The sequence below is a fragment of the Rhinolophus sinicus genome, chromosome 13 (assembly GCF_057876585.1).
Source record: "Rhinolophus sinicus isolate RSI-liver-muscle chromosome 13, RSI-T2T, whole genome shotgun sequence".
Lineage (NCBI taxonomy): Eukaryota > Metazoa > Chordata > Mammalia > Chiroptera > Rhinolophidae > Rhinolophus > Rhinolophus sinicus.
The window spans coordinates 13030445-13048011 of NC_142513.1; the positions used below are offsets into that span (position 1 = coordinate 13030445).

The window sequence follows — 17567 nt, forward strand, 5'->3', positions numbered from 1 at the left end:
TTTGAAGGAAGGCGGGAAGGACTGAGTGAATGAACAAAGTACTTAACGTCCTCTCCAGATCTAGTCCCTCCTGGGCATCCACCTGTCCTTACCTCACCTGTTCTTTGTGGGGATGACAGGAAAAGAGGAGAAATGGCAAACAGCCTTGGAGGTTAGAGTCTACTTCCTGTGAGCAGAACAAAGAAAGGCCAAGGATGCTTATGACGGGCGCTTTCTATACCCCAGGGACGGGGCAGGGCCCTTGTCACTTACCCCAGTGGCTCTCAAACTGAGAGGCCAAAGACCTGGCCTCAAATCCCAGCTCCTGGCCACCTTGCTCTGTGACCTTGGGCAAATCACGTTCCCTCTCTAGGCCTCAGTCCCCTTATCCAATGCTACCCAGACTTCTAGGTTTCAACGGATTGATGTCCAGACAAATCAAGAGGCAAACAAACTTGGAAGGTCGTTCCTGGGGCAATGTCAATAGATTTGGGGTATCCTTGGGAGAACAATGCCCCCCCAATTTCGTAGTGTGCCCCACCATCTCAGGCAAGACAAGCTCCTTATACACCATGAATGGGGAGCTGGGAACCCTCCTAGCCCCGGGTCCAGCCCCCTGACATGGTGGCTATTCTGAGGGCGGGGAGGTGGAGGGGGGTGTTAATGATTGTCTTGTGTTTTTGGCCACCCATCACTGCTCTCTGAGAATGCTCTGAGCCCTAGCCAGGGAGGTTTGGGTGGGAAATCGAGGTTAACAATTGCTCAGCTTGGGGGTATCTTGTTGCCCTGCTGAGCCCCTGGGAAGGAACAGGGGGGATTAAACATTAATGTAGACTCTCCAGCAGAGGGGACCAGGGCCAGAACACGAGGAACAGGGGAGAAGGCAGGGGCAGCTCGGCCAGGATCCCTGCCCTGTCATCCCTTCCAAACCCAGAGGAATCCATGTGAAAGGGTGTCTGATCCAGCCGCCAGCGCGAGGCTGAGGACCAACCACACCAATGTTTGCACAGCGTGTCCCACTGTGAGATACTAATAGGTGTTTCAGGAGAGTCTGGGCATCAAAGGAGTTTCAGAAGCCCTGAGTCCCACAGAGTTCAACAGCTGCCTTGCTTGTAGGACTTCTCAGAAACTTTAATAGACTGAGATGTATTGCTAGTCTTTTGTGCAAATGTGCAAAACCGAGAAGCAAATGCCCGGGGCCTGTCCACTTGTGCCCCAGAGCGTCCCTCAGAGCTGAGAAGGTGACCCAGCCCCGCTATCCTTTCCCAGATAGGGAAAACGGCTGCAGAGGCCACAGGGATGCCCTGGGCAGGGGCTATCATTTGCAGTATCTCAGAAACTCATTTGTCCTCGGACTCCCCTGCCTCCCACCAGCCCCCTTGTACCCCCTGGGACATTTTTGGGATTCTGCAGAATGTACTTTGAGAAATAAAATGCTGAGTTAATCCACCTTGGTGGGATATAAGGAAGAAACTGAGTTAGGGAAGCCAGCTGTGGCCCAAGCACTGTGTAGCTGAGCACTACATGACTTACGCTTTTCAAAATGGTAATGTCGTCAGCCCTTCCAACAGCTTTCTGAAGCAGGTATTATATAATTCCCACTTTACAGATAAGAAAACAGACTCAGAGACAGGGAGTAATTTGTCTAAGATCACACAGAGAACCAGTCTTAAAACAAGGGCTCAAGCCCAAATCTCCCGATCCCTGGCCCTGGGCCCGTCAACGGCCCCCCAGAGAGGGGTCCTGTGCAGTGGCACAGTGGCTAGGAGCCTGAACTTTGGAACTTGCCTGCTTGGTTCTAATCCCAGCTTTGCTGGATACTAGCTGTGTGACCTTGAACAAGTTACTTAACCTCTCTGTGACCCAGTTTCCTCACCTATAAGATGGGAATAATAATAACACTACCTCAGAGGGGTGTTGGAGGGATTAAATGAGTTAATATTTGCAAAGTGATTTAAACAAATAAAATCAAACCAGTCCAAGGTTATATCCCAGGTGGCCAGTGTCCCCCCTGCCTGCAGTCCATTTCCGCCCCTCACCTGGTCATCCAGGGGAAGCTCGCAGAATGCCGGGATGTACTTGGCCCACTCGACGAGCACCAGCAGCTGCTCCTTCATAGACTCGCACACGTCTGCAATGCTGGCAATCTTCTTGGCCCGAATGTCTCCGTTGATCCCAGAGACAGGGGAGGTGATCTGGGGGGAGACAAAGGAAAATGCTGGAGAAGGCCAGACGCTGCACAGAGCCCCCTCCCCAGATAATTGCCCTGTCTGGAAAAGGGGAGATGGGCTATGGGTGCCTTCTCGGCTCTGGGGGAAGTTCAAGGGAAAATGGACAGAAGGAAGGAGAAGACAGATGTGAGGGAGGAGGGCTCCCTTTGGGCCTTCACCTGCTGCCTGCCCCCACGCACCCCCATCTCCTTAGAACCCCAAGGAACCCCTCAGCCCTAGAGGAGAAGCAGGGCAAAAATCATCATCCTCATCTAATAGATGAAGAAACCACAGCCCAGAGAGGTACTGTGACTTGCCCAAGGTCACACAGCAAGAGCTTGGCTGAGTCCCAGTTTGCTACCCTGTCCACTTATTCACCGCTGTTCTCTTGGGGCTAAGCTGATCTCAGGCCCTCGGTGAAAGAAAAGATCCTGCTTGGCCTACACAATGCAGGCCACAGGATGACTTAGAAAGCACCCCAAAATGCCAGACCTGGGTTCATTTTGTCTTTGCTATTAAACTGGCTGTGTGACACTGGACTCAGTGTCCCTTCTGTGAAGCTCTGCTAGCTGCTGCTCCAGGACTTGGCTGGGGAGGACAGGATGGAGGTGAGACTCCTCTTCAGTGTGGGGGTTCCCCAGGTAGGTGGAGGGGTGCCCTGGTACCTGCTGGGACAGGACCTCGGCCTGCAGGAGCACATTGATGGAGGGCAGGCTGCTGTCCTCATAGCTTGACCTACGAGTGCTGATCCGGTCCCGCTCATTTTGGACGGCTGTGAGGATGGCAGAGAGAGGTGAGGAGGGAGGGCAGATGTGCAGCAGACAGGAGAGCTGCCACATAACGGATGAGGCGCGGGTGCGGTGCAAGGGGAGAGAGTTCAACCCAGAAAGAGATTCTGTGGGGCTGTTCTGCAGTGAAGGGGGCACAGTTGGAGGTGGGAGTAGGAAGGGGGACTCTAGGGGACAGAGCCCAGATGAACATGTGAGAATCAGGGCAGATAGACTCTAACCCAGCTTGAGGAAGAACTTTCTAAGTGCCAGGACTGCCCCCAACACAACGTGGTGAGTGCAGGAGTGACCCACCCGTCACTGGAGGCATGCAAGACCAGGAGGACTTGGCAGAAGGTTTAAGGTAGGTCTTGAGCATTGAAGAAGGGCTCTGTCTAGATGACTGATTTCCAAGCTCTGTTTTGGAAAGGGTTCCTTTCTTCCCAGATGAAAGTGTGTAAAACAAGCAAAATAATTCCTCTGAGTGATGCGAGATGGCTCAGGGTTTCCTGAACATGGAGGCAGAAGGCCTGGACAAGGTCTGGAGGCCCCCACCTGCCCTAGAGGTCTCATCCACCAGGCGGAGCTGCATGTGCCCCAGACTAGCCTTTTCAGAGACAGCAAGGGAAAGCTGCCTCCCTCCTGCCCCACTGCTGGGCTCTCTCCCAGGAACTCAGACATCCGGGCCCTCTGTCCACAAGGGCCCCACACCCCAGTGCACGTCCCCATCCGGGTCAGTCCTAGCCTTAGATGTAAGATGGACCTTCTGCTTGCCTGGCCCTGGCCCTTGCAGTCTGAGAGGCCTCAATATGGAACGAGGCCTGGGTACAGCAGGAAGGAGGGAGGACGAGGCGACAGGTGACCTGGTTCCTGTCCGGAACTGCCCCTCACTCTCTGCATGCTGATAGGAATTACCATCTCTCTCTGGGCCTCAGTTTCCTCACCTATAAGCTTGTCCCGCCTATAAGTCTTTCCCTTCTCTGGAACAGGCAGGTTTATTCTCCCACTCCTCAACCGGAAGTCACGTTCTACCTCTATTTCTGTAACATACCACCTCTGCTCACACCCCAAATGCTGTCAGGAACCCTTACAGAATCGATCCTTGGCTCCCACTCTGTCGGGGCCCTGCTTCTCTCCCTGGGAATGGTCCAGGCCCTCCTCACTGGTTCCTGTGCTTCTGGCCTTGCCCCTACCATCTGGGCACCTCTCAGAAGACAAAGGATCTGCTAACACAGAACTCAGGTCATATCCCTCCATGAAAACCAGTGGCCTCCCCGTCTCACAACTCCTCCCCGTGGCCGCTCCTCTCTGGCCTCCTTCCCTCACTCTGTCCCCCAAACCTGCCCCCCCCCCCCCTCCGCTGCTCCTTAGACACACCTTGTCACTCTCCATCAGGCCTTTTGCCGCTGCTGTTCCCACTGCCCGGAATCCTCTGTCACCCATGGCTTAGCTGCTTCTTCATGCCACTCTTGTCTCTGTGCAAATGTTACCTTCTCACAGCCACCCTCTCTGACCAGCCTGTCTGACGTGCCATTCCCTCCCATGTTCTGCCCTTTCTCCTGCTTTACTCTTCTGCTTGGCACAAATTGTAGAATTCTTCGTTCACGTCTTTATTCTCCCTCCCTCTGAGAAGGAAAGCTCCAGAAAGCCACAACTTCATTCCTCTTATTCACTGTTGTGGCCCCAGCGACTAAAACAGAGCCTGGAGCACAGTAGGTGCTCAATAAATATATGTTGAGAGAATGAAAGAAGGTGCTGGAGGAGACAGGCTCTAATGCCTGGGAGCACCCTCTGGCCTGTTCCTCGGGGGAATAGTGACATCCCAGCTATTCAACTTTTTCTGGATTTCATATAGTGTTGAAATCAGAGAATGAAAGTCAGACAGTCTAAATGGAGCCAGGAGTCAGTGAGACAAAATAGAACTTCCCAGGTAAGAAATCTCTCCTGAGACCCACTGCCCTGCATGGGGCCAGCTCCTGGCACCAGGGCTCCCAGCCGGAATCCCGCCCTGCCCTGCCAACACCCCTCCCACCGCGGCTGTCCACACCCGCAGGGGCGCCGAGTGGAGGCGGGCCGAATAAAAGGGCTGCTGTCAGCAGCTGCGGATTGGGTTCCTCAAGGTTAGGCCGGCCTTATCAGTGCCCGGCGCGAGCTCAGTCACGGAATGATGTTTTCCAAATGTTTGCTCAGTATTAGCAGGGTCGGGGACCTAATGTAACTTCTATTGAATATTAACCAACCTGGGCAGAGGCGGAGAGGAGGATGAGCCCGTCTTCTCAGAGAACCCCTGATGGGGGCAGGGCTTCCAAGGAAGGGTCCACCACCAACCTCCACCTCCTGCACCCCTGGCACTGCTTCCTGAGCTGGGTTTCTGATGCCAGGAGCTTGACATTTGTCCTGGCTCCACCAGCTGAGGCCCAGGTAGGTGTCAGGTTATAGGAAAGAATTCTCGGCCTGCTATTGGACCTTCTGTTGGGCCCACTGACCTCCAGATTTCTCCTCAGGGTCTGTGTCACTTTGGGGAGCCCACTTCTGGCCAAGACTTACAGGCCTATGAGATTTGAAGCCCTTCCTTGTGGTCAAAAGGAACTTTCGAGAATCTGGACCCGAGAAGATGCCTCCCATGCTGGTCCCACCCAGGTTCACTCCCCAGAGCTTGGTGCCTGCCCAGCTCTAGGAACCTGAGCTCTAGTCCTGACTCCACCCTGGACCCAATCACATCACCTCTCTGGCCTTAATTTCCCCATCTATAAAGTGGGTAGATTTGATGAACTCATATATACCTGGCTGGTCTCTAAGTTTTATGTTTGCAGCCCAGGCCTTTGTGTCCTCAGGGATTACTTTCTAATTTTAAATATACATTTCAGGTGTACAACACTATACTTTGACATCTGTATACTCTACAAAGAGGTCATCCTCAAAAGTCTAGGACCATCCATTTCCACACAATGGACCCCTCAGGGACCACTCTAGGGATTCAGTGCCCACATCCAACTCAGGCCCTCAAGGAAGAGAAAGGAAACCTTGTGCCAATTCTCCGGGTCCCCGAAGCTTCCACTGAGCAGCTCTCTTGGCTTTGGGAACGTGCCACCAGGCTGCAGAGGGGTGGTGGGACGATAAGACTTAGGTAGAACTAGTAGTACCCTCACTTCCCAGAGCCTGACCACCGTGGCAGCTGACACTTTGCCATCCTGGCCGATTCTCAAAGCAACCAAGCAGTACGTGCACGTGCCATGGTCCTCCCGTTACCCCAGGCATGTAAATAAGCACCAGCGTTTACCAGCCTGCACTGACTTGACATCTACCAGTCATCCTACCCTCCTGGCATAAGGCCACCTTCCCTGAGCCAAGCAGCAATGGCTTTTTTCAAGGCTAAGCTACGGTAGAATGGCCTAGGGCTCTCACTCCCCTTCCAGGGCCTGTGCCTCCTTGGCAACTCAGGGGGAGGAGCAGGGAACAAACACACATGTCCCGGTGTCTGTGGTGAGACTCACAGAGCTGGGAGGGGTCACTACTGACCCCCTCCTCCCATAGGTGGGAAACCTGGAGTCCAGAAGGGGCAGAAACGTCCCTGAAGAGACCCATGTGAAAACGACTGTGGCTGTTTAATACGAGACATGTAGAAAGACTGACGGACCAGGCTACATACAGCCTAGGAAGGCTGCCAACCTTTTTCTGACCTGCCTGTCACAAGGTGTGAAATCTTAACACGAGAGATGCATTCTCTGGAACCTAAAATCTTAGGCTGTTGGGGTAATAGAATCACTATATTAGAACCATAGACTCTTAGACTTTAGTTCTCAATCTTTCTCTTGCCGCCAGCTGTGTATCACATGCCCATTTCTAACATTTCTCACTCCAGAGTGGTTCCCAGCTTGGAGGTGAGAAAGGCTCAACCCCAGTGAACAATGGGTTGGGGAGCGGTGGGGGGTATTTGCCCTTTGAAAAAAGCCCTTGCCCCACTTTGAGAACCACTGAAATCTTGAGGCTAGAATTGTGGTGTTGAGAGCAGGAAGGGCCTTGGAGAGCATTCACTCCTTCATTGGGGTCAGGAGGACCAGATTTGTCAATAGGATTCATGGGCTCAAACCAAGGCCCTGTCGGGAAAACACAGAAGGTATTTCCTAGGGAGGCGGCAGAGAAAACAGGGGCTCAGAGGCAGAGACAGGGGAGGGTTCCCCTCCTTCTCAGTTGACTCAGGCAGGCTGGGTCCCAGGTGCCTGCTGTGGGGTGGGGTGGGAGGTGCCCAGGACTGGACCAAGGGTTTGGCTGGCGTGCCACAGCTGCGGGCAAGAAGGGAAGGTCTGGGGACAGGTCCCAGAGCTGGGAAAGTTGAGTTGAGGGGAGAGGAAGACGAAGAGATTTGAAAATGAACTCAAGTTACTTTGGGAAGCAGTTAAAGGACTTTTGCTTCTTGAGCTTGGGCTGAAAACATTTTAAACGTTCCTGAGGTCTTGGAGGGCCAAAGTAGGCAGCATGGAGGTATAGTCGAACAGCAATAAGCTCAAGTCTGCAGCTCTGGATTCAAACGCCGGATCTTGCATTGATCAGCGGTGAGGCTGCGGGCAAGTTCCGGAATGATTCTGGGCCTTAGTTACTCCATCCATGAAAAAGGGGGAATAATAATTGTGCCAGCCACACAGGGTTGTCAGAAGAACAAAAGGAACTATCCATCAGGGGAAAGGCCAGCCCAGTGCTGAGTGTCTGCTGGCAGCAGGAGGCCTGGAGAGACCGTAATAAATGTTGTACCCTGGTCTTCCCCTCCTCCTCCACCCAGGACGAGTCTGGTGCCTTGTTCCCGTTCTCTGGAACGTGAAAACTTTGGATCCCCTGATACTCAAGAATGAGAACTGAGGAACTGGGGCACTTGTCCCTGGAACAGGAAGCAGAGGAATAGAGCCTCCCCGCCGCCCCGCATCCATATTTGCTCCGTCTGGGTGGTGGGTACATGGATATTTGTCATGTCCTCCTCTACACTTTTCCTAACGTTTGAAATAGTAGATGAAGAAAAACACCCCGACTTGGTCGCCTTGTAGTGGGGAAGGCAGGCAGGAGTGGAGGTGGCTGGGAACCGAGGAGCTCAGAGTGGGAGCTTATCTCTTCAAATTTTTCTCAAGACCAAGCCCAGCCCCTCCCTATGGTCAGATTTCCAGGCCCTTCCTCCTCTCAGCCATCAGCCAGTCACCTTGGGGCCTGTCACCAAGTCATAAAGTTGTGGCTGCCGCTGTAAATGACTGTGGGAGCTGTGGGTGCAGGTGGGGCAGAGGGGCGGTGGCGGGAGGGACGAGGCTCACCTTCCTTCTTCATGCCAGCCCGGAAGCACTTCTTGAGCCTGCAGTAGCGGCACTGGTTCCTCTTGTCTTTGTCCACAACGCACTGCCGACTAAACCTGGGGAGGGCTTTGGATGGTTGGATGGGGAAGGGACAGCCCACCCCTCCCATTCCCAGGATTGAGCTGGAACCCTGGCCACCTGGTGGGCCCCCAGCCTCCTCACTCTAACCCTTCATTCCAGGAGTTCTCGTGCTAACCAAAAGCAAGGCTCTATAGACTCTGTAAGAGTCCAACCCTTCCTACTGAATGTGAGGAAACTGAGGCTCAGAGGGGCCACGTGTAGACCCGGATCACTCAGCCTGGTGGTAGAGCCAAGTTGGGGATCACAGCCCTTTGAGTATCAAAGCACTGCAACTTCCACCACATCCTGTAACAGCCCAGAGTTCAGAGTGGGCGCCTGGTTATGGCTCAGAGTAAACTCTTGGTCCACATGAGCCACTCTGTGGAGGGGGATATAAGCAGAGGCAGTGCCCGCAGTGGTTATGGGTGCGGCCCTGAGCATCAGTAGGGTTTTGCCATTCATTCAAGCTGGGTGACCTTGGGCAATTCCAAGTCCTGTCTAAGCCACCGCTTCCTCATCTATCAAGTGGGAAAAATAATAGCAACCACCTCAGTGGGACGTTGACAGGTGAAAATGAGATAATACGCGGATGGAGATTGGCACATATCTGCACATGGCAAGTGCTCATAACTAACAGCTGCTATTATTTTATTATTGTTGTCACTCGGAACAGGAGATGCTTTGAAGGGGGGATCTCTGAGGCTTTGAGAAGCCCTTGGGGTAGGTGAAAGGGCCTGGGGCCAATGCCCTATTTGCCCTAGAAAAAGCACCATATTGGAGGATGCACCCCATCCTCCAAGGCTTCGGAGGAGCCTTGATCTTAAGCCTCATGGATCCTCATTTGCTAAATAGGAAAAATAAAATGGGGTTGTAGGATCAGTTAAATATATACATGCGAAGACTTACGATGGTGTCTGCATATAGAAAGTGCTCAGTAAAGGGCAGCTGATAGCTATATGATCAGTGAATGAGATTCCTAGAATAATTGTTCCCATCTGGATCCACAAGGCCTAAGAAACCAGAAGAGGCTTGAAGGCCTTGAAGGGCAGATGCTTCTGAGACCTAGGCAGGGAGAAGACAGACCCTGGGGAACATTAGCTTGACTGCACCCATTTTCCAGCTGGAAAAATCAAGGCCCCGAGCAGGGGCTCCTCACCTGCAGGAGTACATGTGGTTCTTTCTCACGCTCCTCCGAAAGAAGCCCTTGCAGCCATCACAGCTTGAGGCACCGTAGTGTTTGCCTGTGGCCCGGTCCCCACAGATGGCGCACAGGGCGCTGAGACCCAGGTTGTTGGTCGCGTTGAGATTGGCACCTTCTGATGGGGATGTGTCTGCATTAAAAGAGAAGAGCAAGGTCTCAGGAGTGACAGAAGGTCACCTTCCAGAGGCCCTGTTCATCTGGTGGTTTAGATTCACAAACCAATATGAGTGTTGTGGGGATCTCCCTAGGGCTTCAGCCTCAGCCAGACCTGAATGTTGTTCCAACTCCCTCAATGACCTCAGGCAAATCCCGTGACCTTTTGGAATCCCCCATTCTGCATCTCTAACTTAGGGATAGCTGTGACAGTGACTTCAGAAAGTCGTTCATGAGGGTCTGCTTCTGCCCATGGTGAAGACTGCTAGCCCAGCTTTCTCTGAGAAGTAATGAAAACCTGGCTACCTTCTAGGATGCATCCGACCCTTACAGACCCTCATGGACTGGGCAGAAGGGGCTGTGGAAGGGACAAATACTCTCCCAGTGTCTGCCTGGAATCAGGTCCTGCCCTTCATTTCTCATTGAGTGACCAGGGTCTCAGCTTGGTACCCAGGCGCCCTGCCAACTCTCCTGGGAAAGGAGAAGACATGCACTAAGGGCAGTGGCTCACCTGCCCTCCTGGGAGGGTCATGGCAAGGATTTGGGCACTTCTTGAATACCTCCTGTCCCAGAGGCAAAAGCATCTATACAAATGTGAGGAGGGGGATAAGAGGACGGTGGCAAAGATCTTGGATTGGGTGTTGGGGATCTTGGGTCCTGGGTGCTAGTGCTGATGCTGCCACTCACTCACCTGTGACCTTGGGCAAGTTCCTTTTCCTTGCTTCAATTTCCCCTGGGCCCGAGTTTCCCTAGCTATAAAGGGGAGCAACTGATCCACTTGTTCTTAATTTTTTTTTTTTTTTAATTTCAGCAGCCAAACCCTCTTTTTGTAAGCAAATCTTCCATAAAGGATAGACCTCTTGGAGAAGATGATAAACACTATGGCCCATCTCCCCCCACAATGCCAGCATGTCCACACCACACAAAGTCATAGACACACACACGGGTTCTCATAGAAAGCCTGAATCCGACCTTGAATTTCTAAGTTAGGAATTGGAGAGGGGCATGGCATGGCAGTTAAGAGTACAAAGTCTGGAACCCTGCTGCCAAGTTTAAATCCCAGCTTGCCCACTTCTTAACCCTGTGATGTTGGCTGCATTAGCTTACTTCTGGCCTTCATTTCCTTGCTTGTAAAATAGGGAGCAGAATAATCCCCTAGGGCTGTTTTGGGGATTCAGTGAAGTACATGGCACATGATAAGCACTTTATCAGCATTTGTGAAATAAAAACTTTTGTGCAGAAGGAAACTCTCAGAGCAGATGGCTTCCAGCCTCCATGTGCAAGCAGACACCGCTGCATTTCAACCTGCTGTCGCCTGGCTGAACATCTCCTAGACTCCTGAAGGTGCCCAGGAGTGCAGCCCCCTCCACTTGGTGAATTATTCCTGGAGATGGGGATAATTGTTAAGCCACGTTGGTGCCCTTTCTCCCTCAGCCTCACCTCCCCGGACCCCTAAGAAGAGCTGACCCCACAACTCCTGGCCATTCAGGTGGAGGCTGGGGGAAGGGGCATTTACATCCTGGGTGCTGTCAAGTGGTCCTCACCCCTGGGGTCAGCTGATCAGCCCCATTCTCCAGGTGAGAACACCAAGGCTCAGAGAGGACAGGTGCTTGCCCAGGATCATCACACCTCTGCTAAGTAGAGGAGCCAGATTTCTGGCCCAGGAGTGTTGGATGACAGTGGCCAGTGTTACCCTTGCTGGGGTTTCTGCTAGGGCGGCTGAAACTAGAACCCGCTGCTGCTGCTGCTGCTGCTGCTGCTGCTGCTGCTGCTGCTGCTGCTGAAACGGGGCTGGGGAGCAGGTCAGGAGCTATCCTTGGAGGCTTCGAGCTACCAGCCCAGGATGTGTGCCAAACATAACCCCAACTCTCAGACCACTTCAAATTCCACTGGGGAACATAGACCCTTCTTACAGATGCTCAGAGTTCCTGAGACAACCCATGTGGGTCCAGGACCAGTTACCAGTGCTAAGCTCTCAGGCACCTTGTCTTATTTAATCCTCTGGTTAGCTTGGTGGGGGGGTGTCAAGAGCTATTATTTATTCCCATTTTACAGATGAGGAAACTGAGGGTCCAACAGGAAAATGGCTTGCCAAGTTCACACAGGTAGGAAGGATCTACACCAGAATTCGAGCCCCGATCTTTCTGGCTCCAGAGCTGGAACCTGTCCTGTCTTCATGCCATCCAGTCAAGGGCGTTGGCCTCTGCCTCGGGGGCACATGATTCCTGGGAGCTGGAGGCGTGGGCTCTGGAGGGGTGATACGGCCAGCCCCAGGGAGCAACCCAGGCTGGGCAGTGGCCAGGAGAGTGACAGCACACGTTGTCCCAGGAGGGTCACAGGGCAGCAGCTTTTTGTTTATCATTTCCTGTGTGTTTTTCTCTCAGTTTCCTCACATGCTCCCCAGACACTCCTAAAAGCCCACCAGCGAGCAGGTTTGGGGTGATGAAACCCATTTTGTAGAAGATACAGAGGCCAGCAGAGGGGAGGTGACATGGCTAAGGTCACACAGTGAGTGGCAGGGACAGGTGAGCAGCTGGTGAGACCAACCACAAGCAGTGCCCACTGACCACGGGCAGGGCAGTCACCTCTTTCTGGCTGAGCCACAAGTCTTACGGGCCTTGGCTGAAGCTGCAGAGCCATGGCAGGAAGGCAGGTGGCAGGCTGACCTCTGCTGGCTGCCACCCACTTCTCCTCTGAGGCTGACCTACCACCAGTTAGGGACCTTCCCCTCCTGAAACCTCCTGGCTTCCAAACCTCCTCCTTTCCCCCACCTCCTTGGGAAATAGAACCAACATCATCCTCTTCAGAGGTGCTCTGGGTGACGTGGGAGCGGAGGTGTAAACCTGGGGAGAGACACACGTGAGCAACAGAATCTGCTCAGAGTCAAGGGGACATGTTGCCGATTTGACAAATGGCAACGTCAGAACCCTACATATCTTGTCTGCGTAACGGTGTGCACTAGAGAGCACCGGTCCCCAGGGCAGGGATGTGCACACGTACACAAGCGGGTACAAGCAGGGGCACGAGACGGAATGCCCATGCAGGACATAAGGAAGGCCCGGGGCACACTCACAAATCCACATCCACAGCCACATATACACACACTCACTGCCGCTTACGTAACATAAACAAGACAAACACAGGCCCCTCTGGAAACACCAGCCAACACAGACCCACTCAATGAACAAACAAATGGAAATGGACACAGAATGGGCTCACACAAATGAGCACACGCATGCAAATAGTTCATGCAGGCATACGATTGCCAATACAGTACAACACCCACCTACCCACTTACACAGAAACGCATGTGTGCACAGCAAGAGGCAGCCACGATCACACACCAACACACAACACACACACACTGCTGACTGGTGTCTCTTTTAGTAAAGCTTCCCTGAGAACTCCATTTTCTCTAAGTGGGGCGTTCACCCCAGGAAAGTCCCAAAGACACCCTGAAACACAGCTGCGCCTCCATCTGCTGTCTCTAGGGTCTGGAAACACCTTTCCCTCTCCCTGGACCTATACCCAAGCGGTTCAAGAAGGGGCCATATTGGGCCCAATAACTGACACTGGATGCCGTGAGGGAGCTCACCATCACGTCCCGCTCCCAGTGACACACTGACCGGGAATGGCTTTGAGCGACGAGGGACCAGAAGGGCCTGACAGGAATACCTAGGCCCTACTTTTGCTGGAGCTCTGCCCCCTCACTCCTTCCCTCACGCAGAATGCCTCTGGTCACTGTACCTGGGCACATCCGCTTCACCTGGCAACCCCTGTGCTGGCCTAAGGACCAACCTGCCATTGTCTACCATTCTCCTCCCAACCCAAAACTGAGTGCCACAGGCCTGCTCCCGTCCCTGGGTATATGTGCCCCCAAACTGGCACACCTGGGCGCACCTGCCCCCACCTACCATTGCCCATCGCCAACACCTGCACATTCTCAAATTCCAGGGTGGTGTAGGCGGGGTCCAGCGCGGCGCTGTAGTCAGCCATGTCCATGTCCACAAGGGTTTTGGAGAGGCGCATCCTCTCCCTCCAACCTCGGCCACTCGCCCTGCCCAGGGTGCCCACTCCGCAGGCTCCAGGCCGAGCCCTGGCCCCCGCCTTCCACCCTCCCACTGCCTCCTCCCAGGTGCACTCTCTGCCTTCCTGCCTTTCAAACTGTCCTCTGGGAGGATCTCCCTGGAGCCTCTGTGAAGGGGTGGAGGCTCTGCTGGGGAGGGGTGGGGGTTAATGGTTAATCGGCCCCCCCCACTGGTGGATTGTCGGGGCGGGGCTGCAAGGATTTGGCTGTTTGTTGGTTTCTGGTTGACGCCCGGGGTGCTATTACAACTGTTGGGGCCTTCACTCACCAATATGCAGTTACTGACTCTGCAAGATGGGAAGCCTAGCTCACCAGCACGCATCTGACCCCTGACTCAGCCACTCTCCAAGTCACTGTCACCCCAAGTCAAGCATTCTAACTGACACACTCTGACACGGACAGCCCACCTCCAAGACGCCCTAATTCAATGACTTCCCAAATCACTGACTTCTACCCTCAGTGCTCCTGCAGAGATAAAACCGTCTCTGTCAGTTCTGGGATGGGGCTGGGGGGAGCCTCATGGCTCACGAATAAAAACCTAAATCCCAGGCCCCAGACACCAATCTTCTGGATCCTGGTCCTGGTTGCTCCCTGGCATTTTCCCACCTCCCCTAGGGGCAGAATGGACTGGAAGTTTGGGAGGACCAGACTCACCTCTGGTTCCCCTCTCTAGCTCCCATGACCCCCCTGTGGCCACCATCAGCCCGCACAGCATCCAGCTGCTCAGGCCCAGACAGACACTGTCTCCCATTCCCTGTCCCATCCTCCTGTTTCCCCACCCCACCCCGCCCCCAGAACTGGCAGAGACAGGCTTGCAACCCCACAGACCTGGGTTTACTTTTAGGCGCCTGCCACCTACTAATCGTGACTTGGGATAGATGACTCTCCTTTCTTAGCCTCAGTTTCCTCCTCTATAAAATGCACAATCAACCTCAAGGTGGTGTGAGTGTTCGATGAGATGCATTAGTAAGACCCCAGCAGTGCTAACAAGCGTCCTTCCCTTCTCCTGCTCCCTGGCCCCCCTTTCTGTCTCCCTCATTTCTCTCCACCCATCTCCTCCCTTCAGAGTGAGCATCAGGGGGGCGCCACCTGAGCAGTGGCACAGAGCCCCACACTTGGGTCCCGTGCTTGGTTTAATGCTCTGCAGTTGCTGAAATTCTTTATGATTTCTGAATACAGGGTCCAGAATTTTCTTTTTAGACTGGGCTCTAACATGCAGCCAGTCCTGCCTGCCTTCAGCTCATGGCTCACCCAGTTCTCACACGCTCCATTCCTCATTGCGCGCTCTGCAGACACCTCCAAGAGCTCCCAATCCAGCTGGGGAGGTAAGTAAGGGTGAAAGGTGGAAGGTAGAAATCAAGGGCAGAGGTTTAGAAGGACCGGGGACTTGGTGGCCTGCGAGCCTGTCCTCCTCTGCTGGCTGGAAGGACCAGGGTGGCAGGATTTGGTAACACCATGAGCAAGAGCAGGTGAATTAGTGAGAGAGTGAATTAATGAGTGAGGGGGTGAATTAGTGAAAGTGAATTAATGAGTGAGGGGGTGAATTAGTGAGAGTGAATTAACGAGTGAGGGGATGAATTAGTGAGAGTGAATTAACGAGTGAGGGGGTGAATTAGTGAGAGTGAATTAACGAGTGAGAGGGTGAATTAGTGAGAGAGTGAATTAATGAGTGACTGGGTGGCTGAATTAATGAGTTCCCTGAGAACTCCATTTTCTTTAAGTGGGGCGTTCACCCCAGGAATGCCCCAAAGACACCTGAAACACAAAGTGAGTGAATTGGAGACAGGGTGAATTGATGTGTGAATGAGTGAATTAATGAGTGGGTGAATTAGTGAAAGAGTGAATTAATGAGTGAGAAATGGGTGGGTGAATTAATGAGTGGGCAAATCAGCGGGAAAGGTGTATGTGTCTGAGGGGTGTGTGAAGGCATCCTACTCATATTCTTTCAATTATTAGAAGCCCTTTCTCTGCCCTGTGTAGCTTTGTTCTCCCCCCTCCATCATCCTCCCCTAACCCAGCTGAGATAACTGGGGTGGGGGTGAGCGGAGCAATTGTTCTGGAGGAGAAGAAAGGCTGTTTTTGGCGTCAAGAGACCTGGGTTTAGGAATTAGCTCTGTCACCATTCAGATAACTGTTTGAATCATATCTCTCTCAGGGTCTCAATTTCCCCATCTGTACAATGGGGAGCAGATCCTGACCCATTTGTTTGTTGGTCAGGACAAGACCCTGAGGGAGGGAGCGTGCCCCCCCCACAATTCACACTTTGAGATTTCATAAGTGCCTGAAGTGAGAAGACTTTAACTGCTTGCTCCCGTGCCCCCACCGCCACCCCTCCCCGGAACATCTGATCCGGATTCCAGCGACCTTGGGGGCTGTGCTGAGCTGGGCTGGGTACCCTACTAAAGGATAAACACAGAGGAACAGGAGGAGCAGCTCTGGGAGGGGCCTCAAAGGGCTGTCTCCAGCTCCGACCACCTGTCTGGCACCTATGACAAGCCACACACTGCAACTCTCCTCACAACCAGGCAATACGTGGCCTACACATACGGGCGTCTCCTCAATTCTAAGAGGTACATTCCACATTTCCAAAGTGAAGCGTGATTGTTGGCATGTCAGAGTTTAATCGGTAACAAAAACAACAATCTTTCCATCTCTACAGGTGATATCTTAGTTTGAATGAACTAAGGTCTATGATCAACTTAGGTGAGCTATGTCATGCCACATACATGACCCATTATATATAAGCACTACCAGGTGGACAGCCCACACATGACAAGCTGCCAAGTATACAAACCATGACATACACACTTAACCACGTGTACAACATGCATGACCCACTGTCTATGAAGCGCTTTCCAGAAACCCATTTCGTACCCCACTCATGTCCCACTCATCACAACCTACCCCAAGAGTAAATCTACCCACTCATGAACTCCATAAATTACATCTGTTATATACACGATTCACCCCACCCTTTGCTGACCCCAAACAATATCTTCTAGATACACGTCCCTCCTATAAACAACCCACCACCTATAAGATCTACTGGCTCTGTGTTCTCAGGCAAATTATTTCGAAGTCTGGGTTTCTCCTTCTGTAAAATGGGCCTAACTAGTCCTCCTTTCCCACCCCCAACCCCAACCTCTTAGAGGATAAACCACAGACCTAGAAATCAGAAAGATCTGGGTCAAAATCCAGGCACTGTCAACTTCCCAAACCGCGTGACCTCAGGTTCTACCTCTCTCAGCCTTAGTTTTGGCATCAGATAAATGGGTTGATACTTTCTTCACAGTGACAGTTGGGCATTAAATGACCAAGTGCAGGCAAATGGTGCAATAGTAGCAATTGTCATTGGTGGTTGACTCTTTGACCCACAGGCCACATAATCTGTCGGAATCAGGACCCCTGCACAGGAGAGCTCCTAGAGATGGCATGCCCAGCTGTGACCACACCCTGGCCTCCATGCCATCGGCTCAGCAGCCCTTCTTTATCTCTGCCCCACCCCCTTGGGCTGTCAGACCCCAGCTCAATGTACAACAGCTCCCAGGGCATAACAACTGACCCTAGAACTCACCTAGAGGTCCAACTCCTTCACGTTGTAGGTGGGGAAACGGAGGTCTCGCCCCAGAAGGAGAGGAAGGGTGGCTTTGATAGCACTGCCCTGGGCAGCCCGGTGTCAGGGGAGGGGTTGCCACAGACCCAGCTGTGGACGGGGAGCTCAAGCCCCTGGTGTGGACAGTGGCTCAGGGAACTGCTGCTCTGAACCACTTCATTTTT

The 17567-nt window shown here is 53.0% G+C and overlaps 1 protein-coding gene across 6 annotated transcripts in view; it reads right to left on the reverse strand.

Moving 5' to 3' along the window:
• The window catches only part of HNF4A (hepatocyte nuclear factor 4 alpha), a 61856-nt gene that overhangs the window by 13165 nt on the left and 31124 nt on the right, over window positions 1-17567 (reverse strand). For 2 of the 6 annotated variants that reach the window (XM_088789113.1, XM_074317191.2), the window contains exons 2-5: window positions 9506-9680; window positions 8251-8345; window positions 2855-2961; window positions 2019-2174 (exon numbers count right to left, since the gene is read on the reverse strand). In XM_088789113.1, coding sequence (XP_088645239.1) covers window positions 2019-2174; window positions 2855-2961; window positions 8251-8345; window positions 9506-9519 — 372 coding nt within the window. In that variant the 5' untranslated portion in view covers window positions 9520-9680. Of the gene's footprint in view, window positions 1-2018; window positions 2175-2854; window positions 2962-8250; window positions 8346-9505; window positions 9681-13617; window positions 13886-17567 lie in introns of those variants that run through there. The other 4 variants (XM_074317189.2, XM_019748637.3, XM_074317190.2 and 1 more) reach the window with 4 other exon arrangements.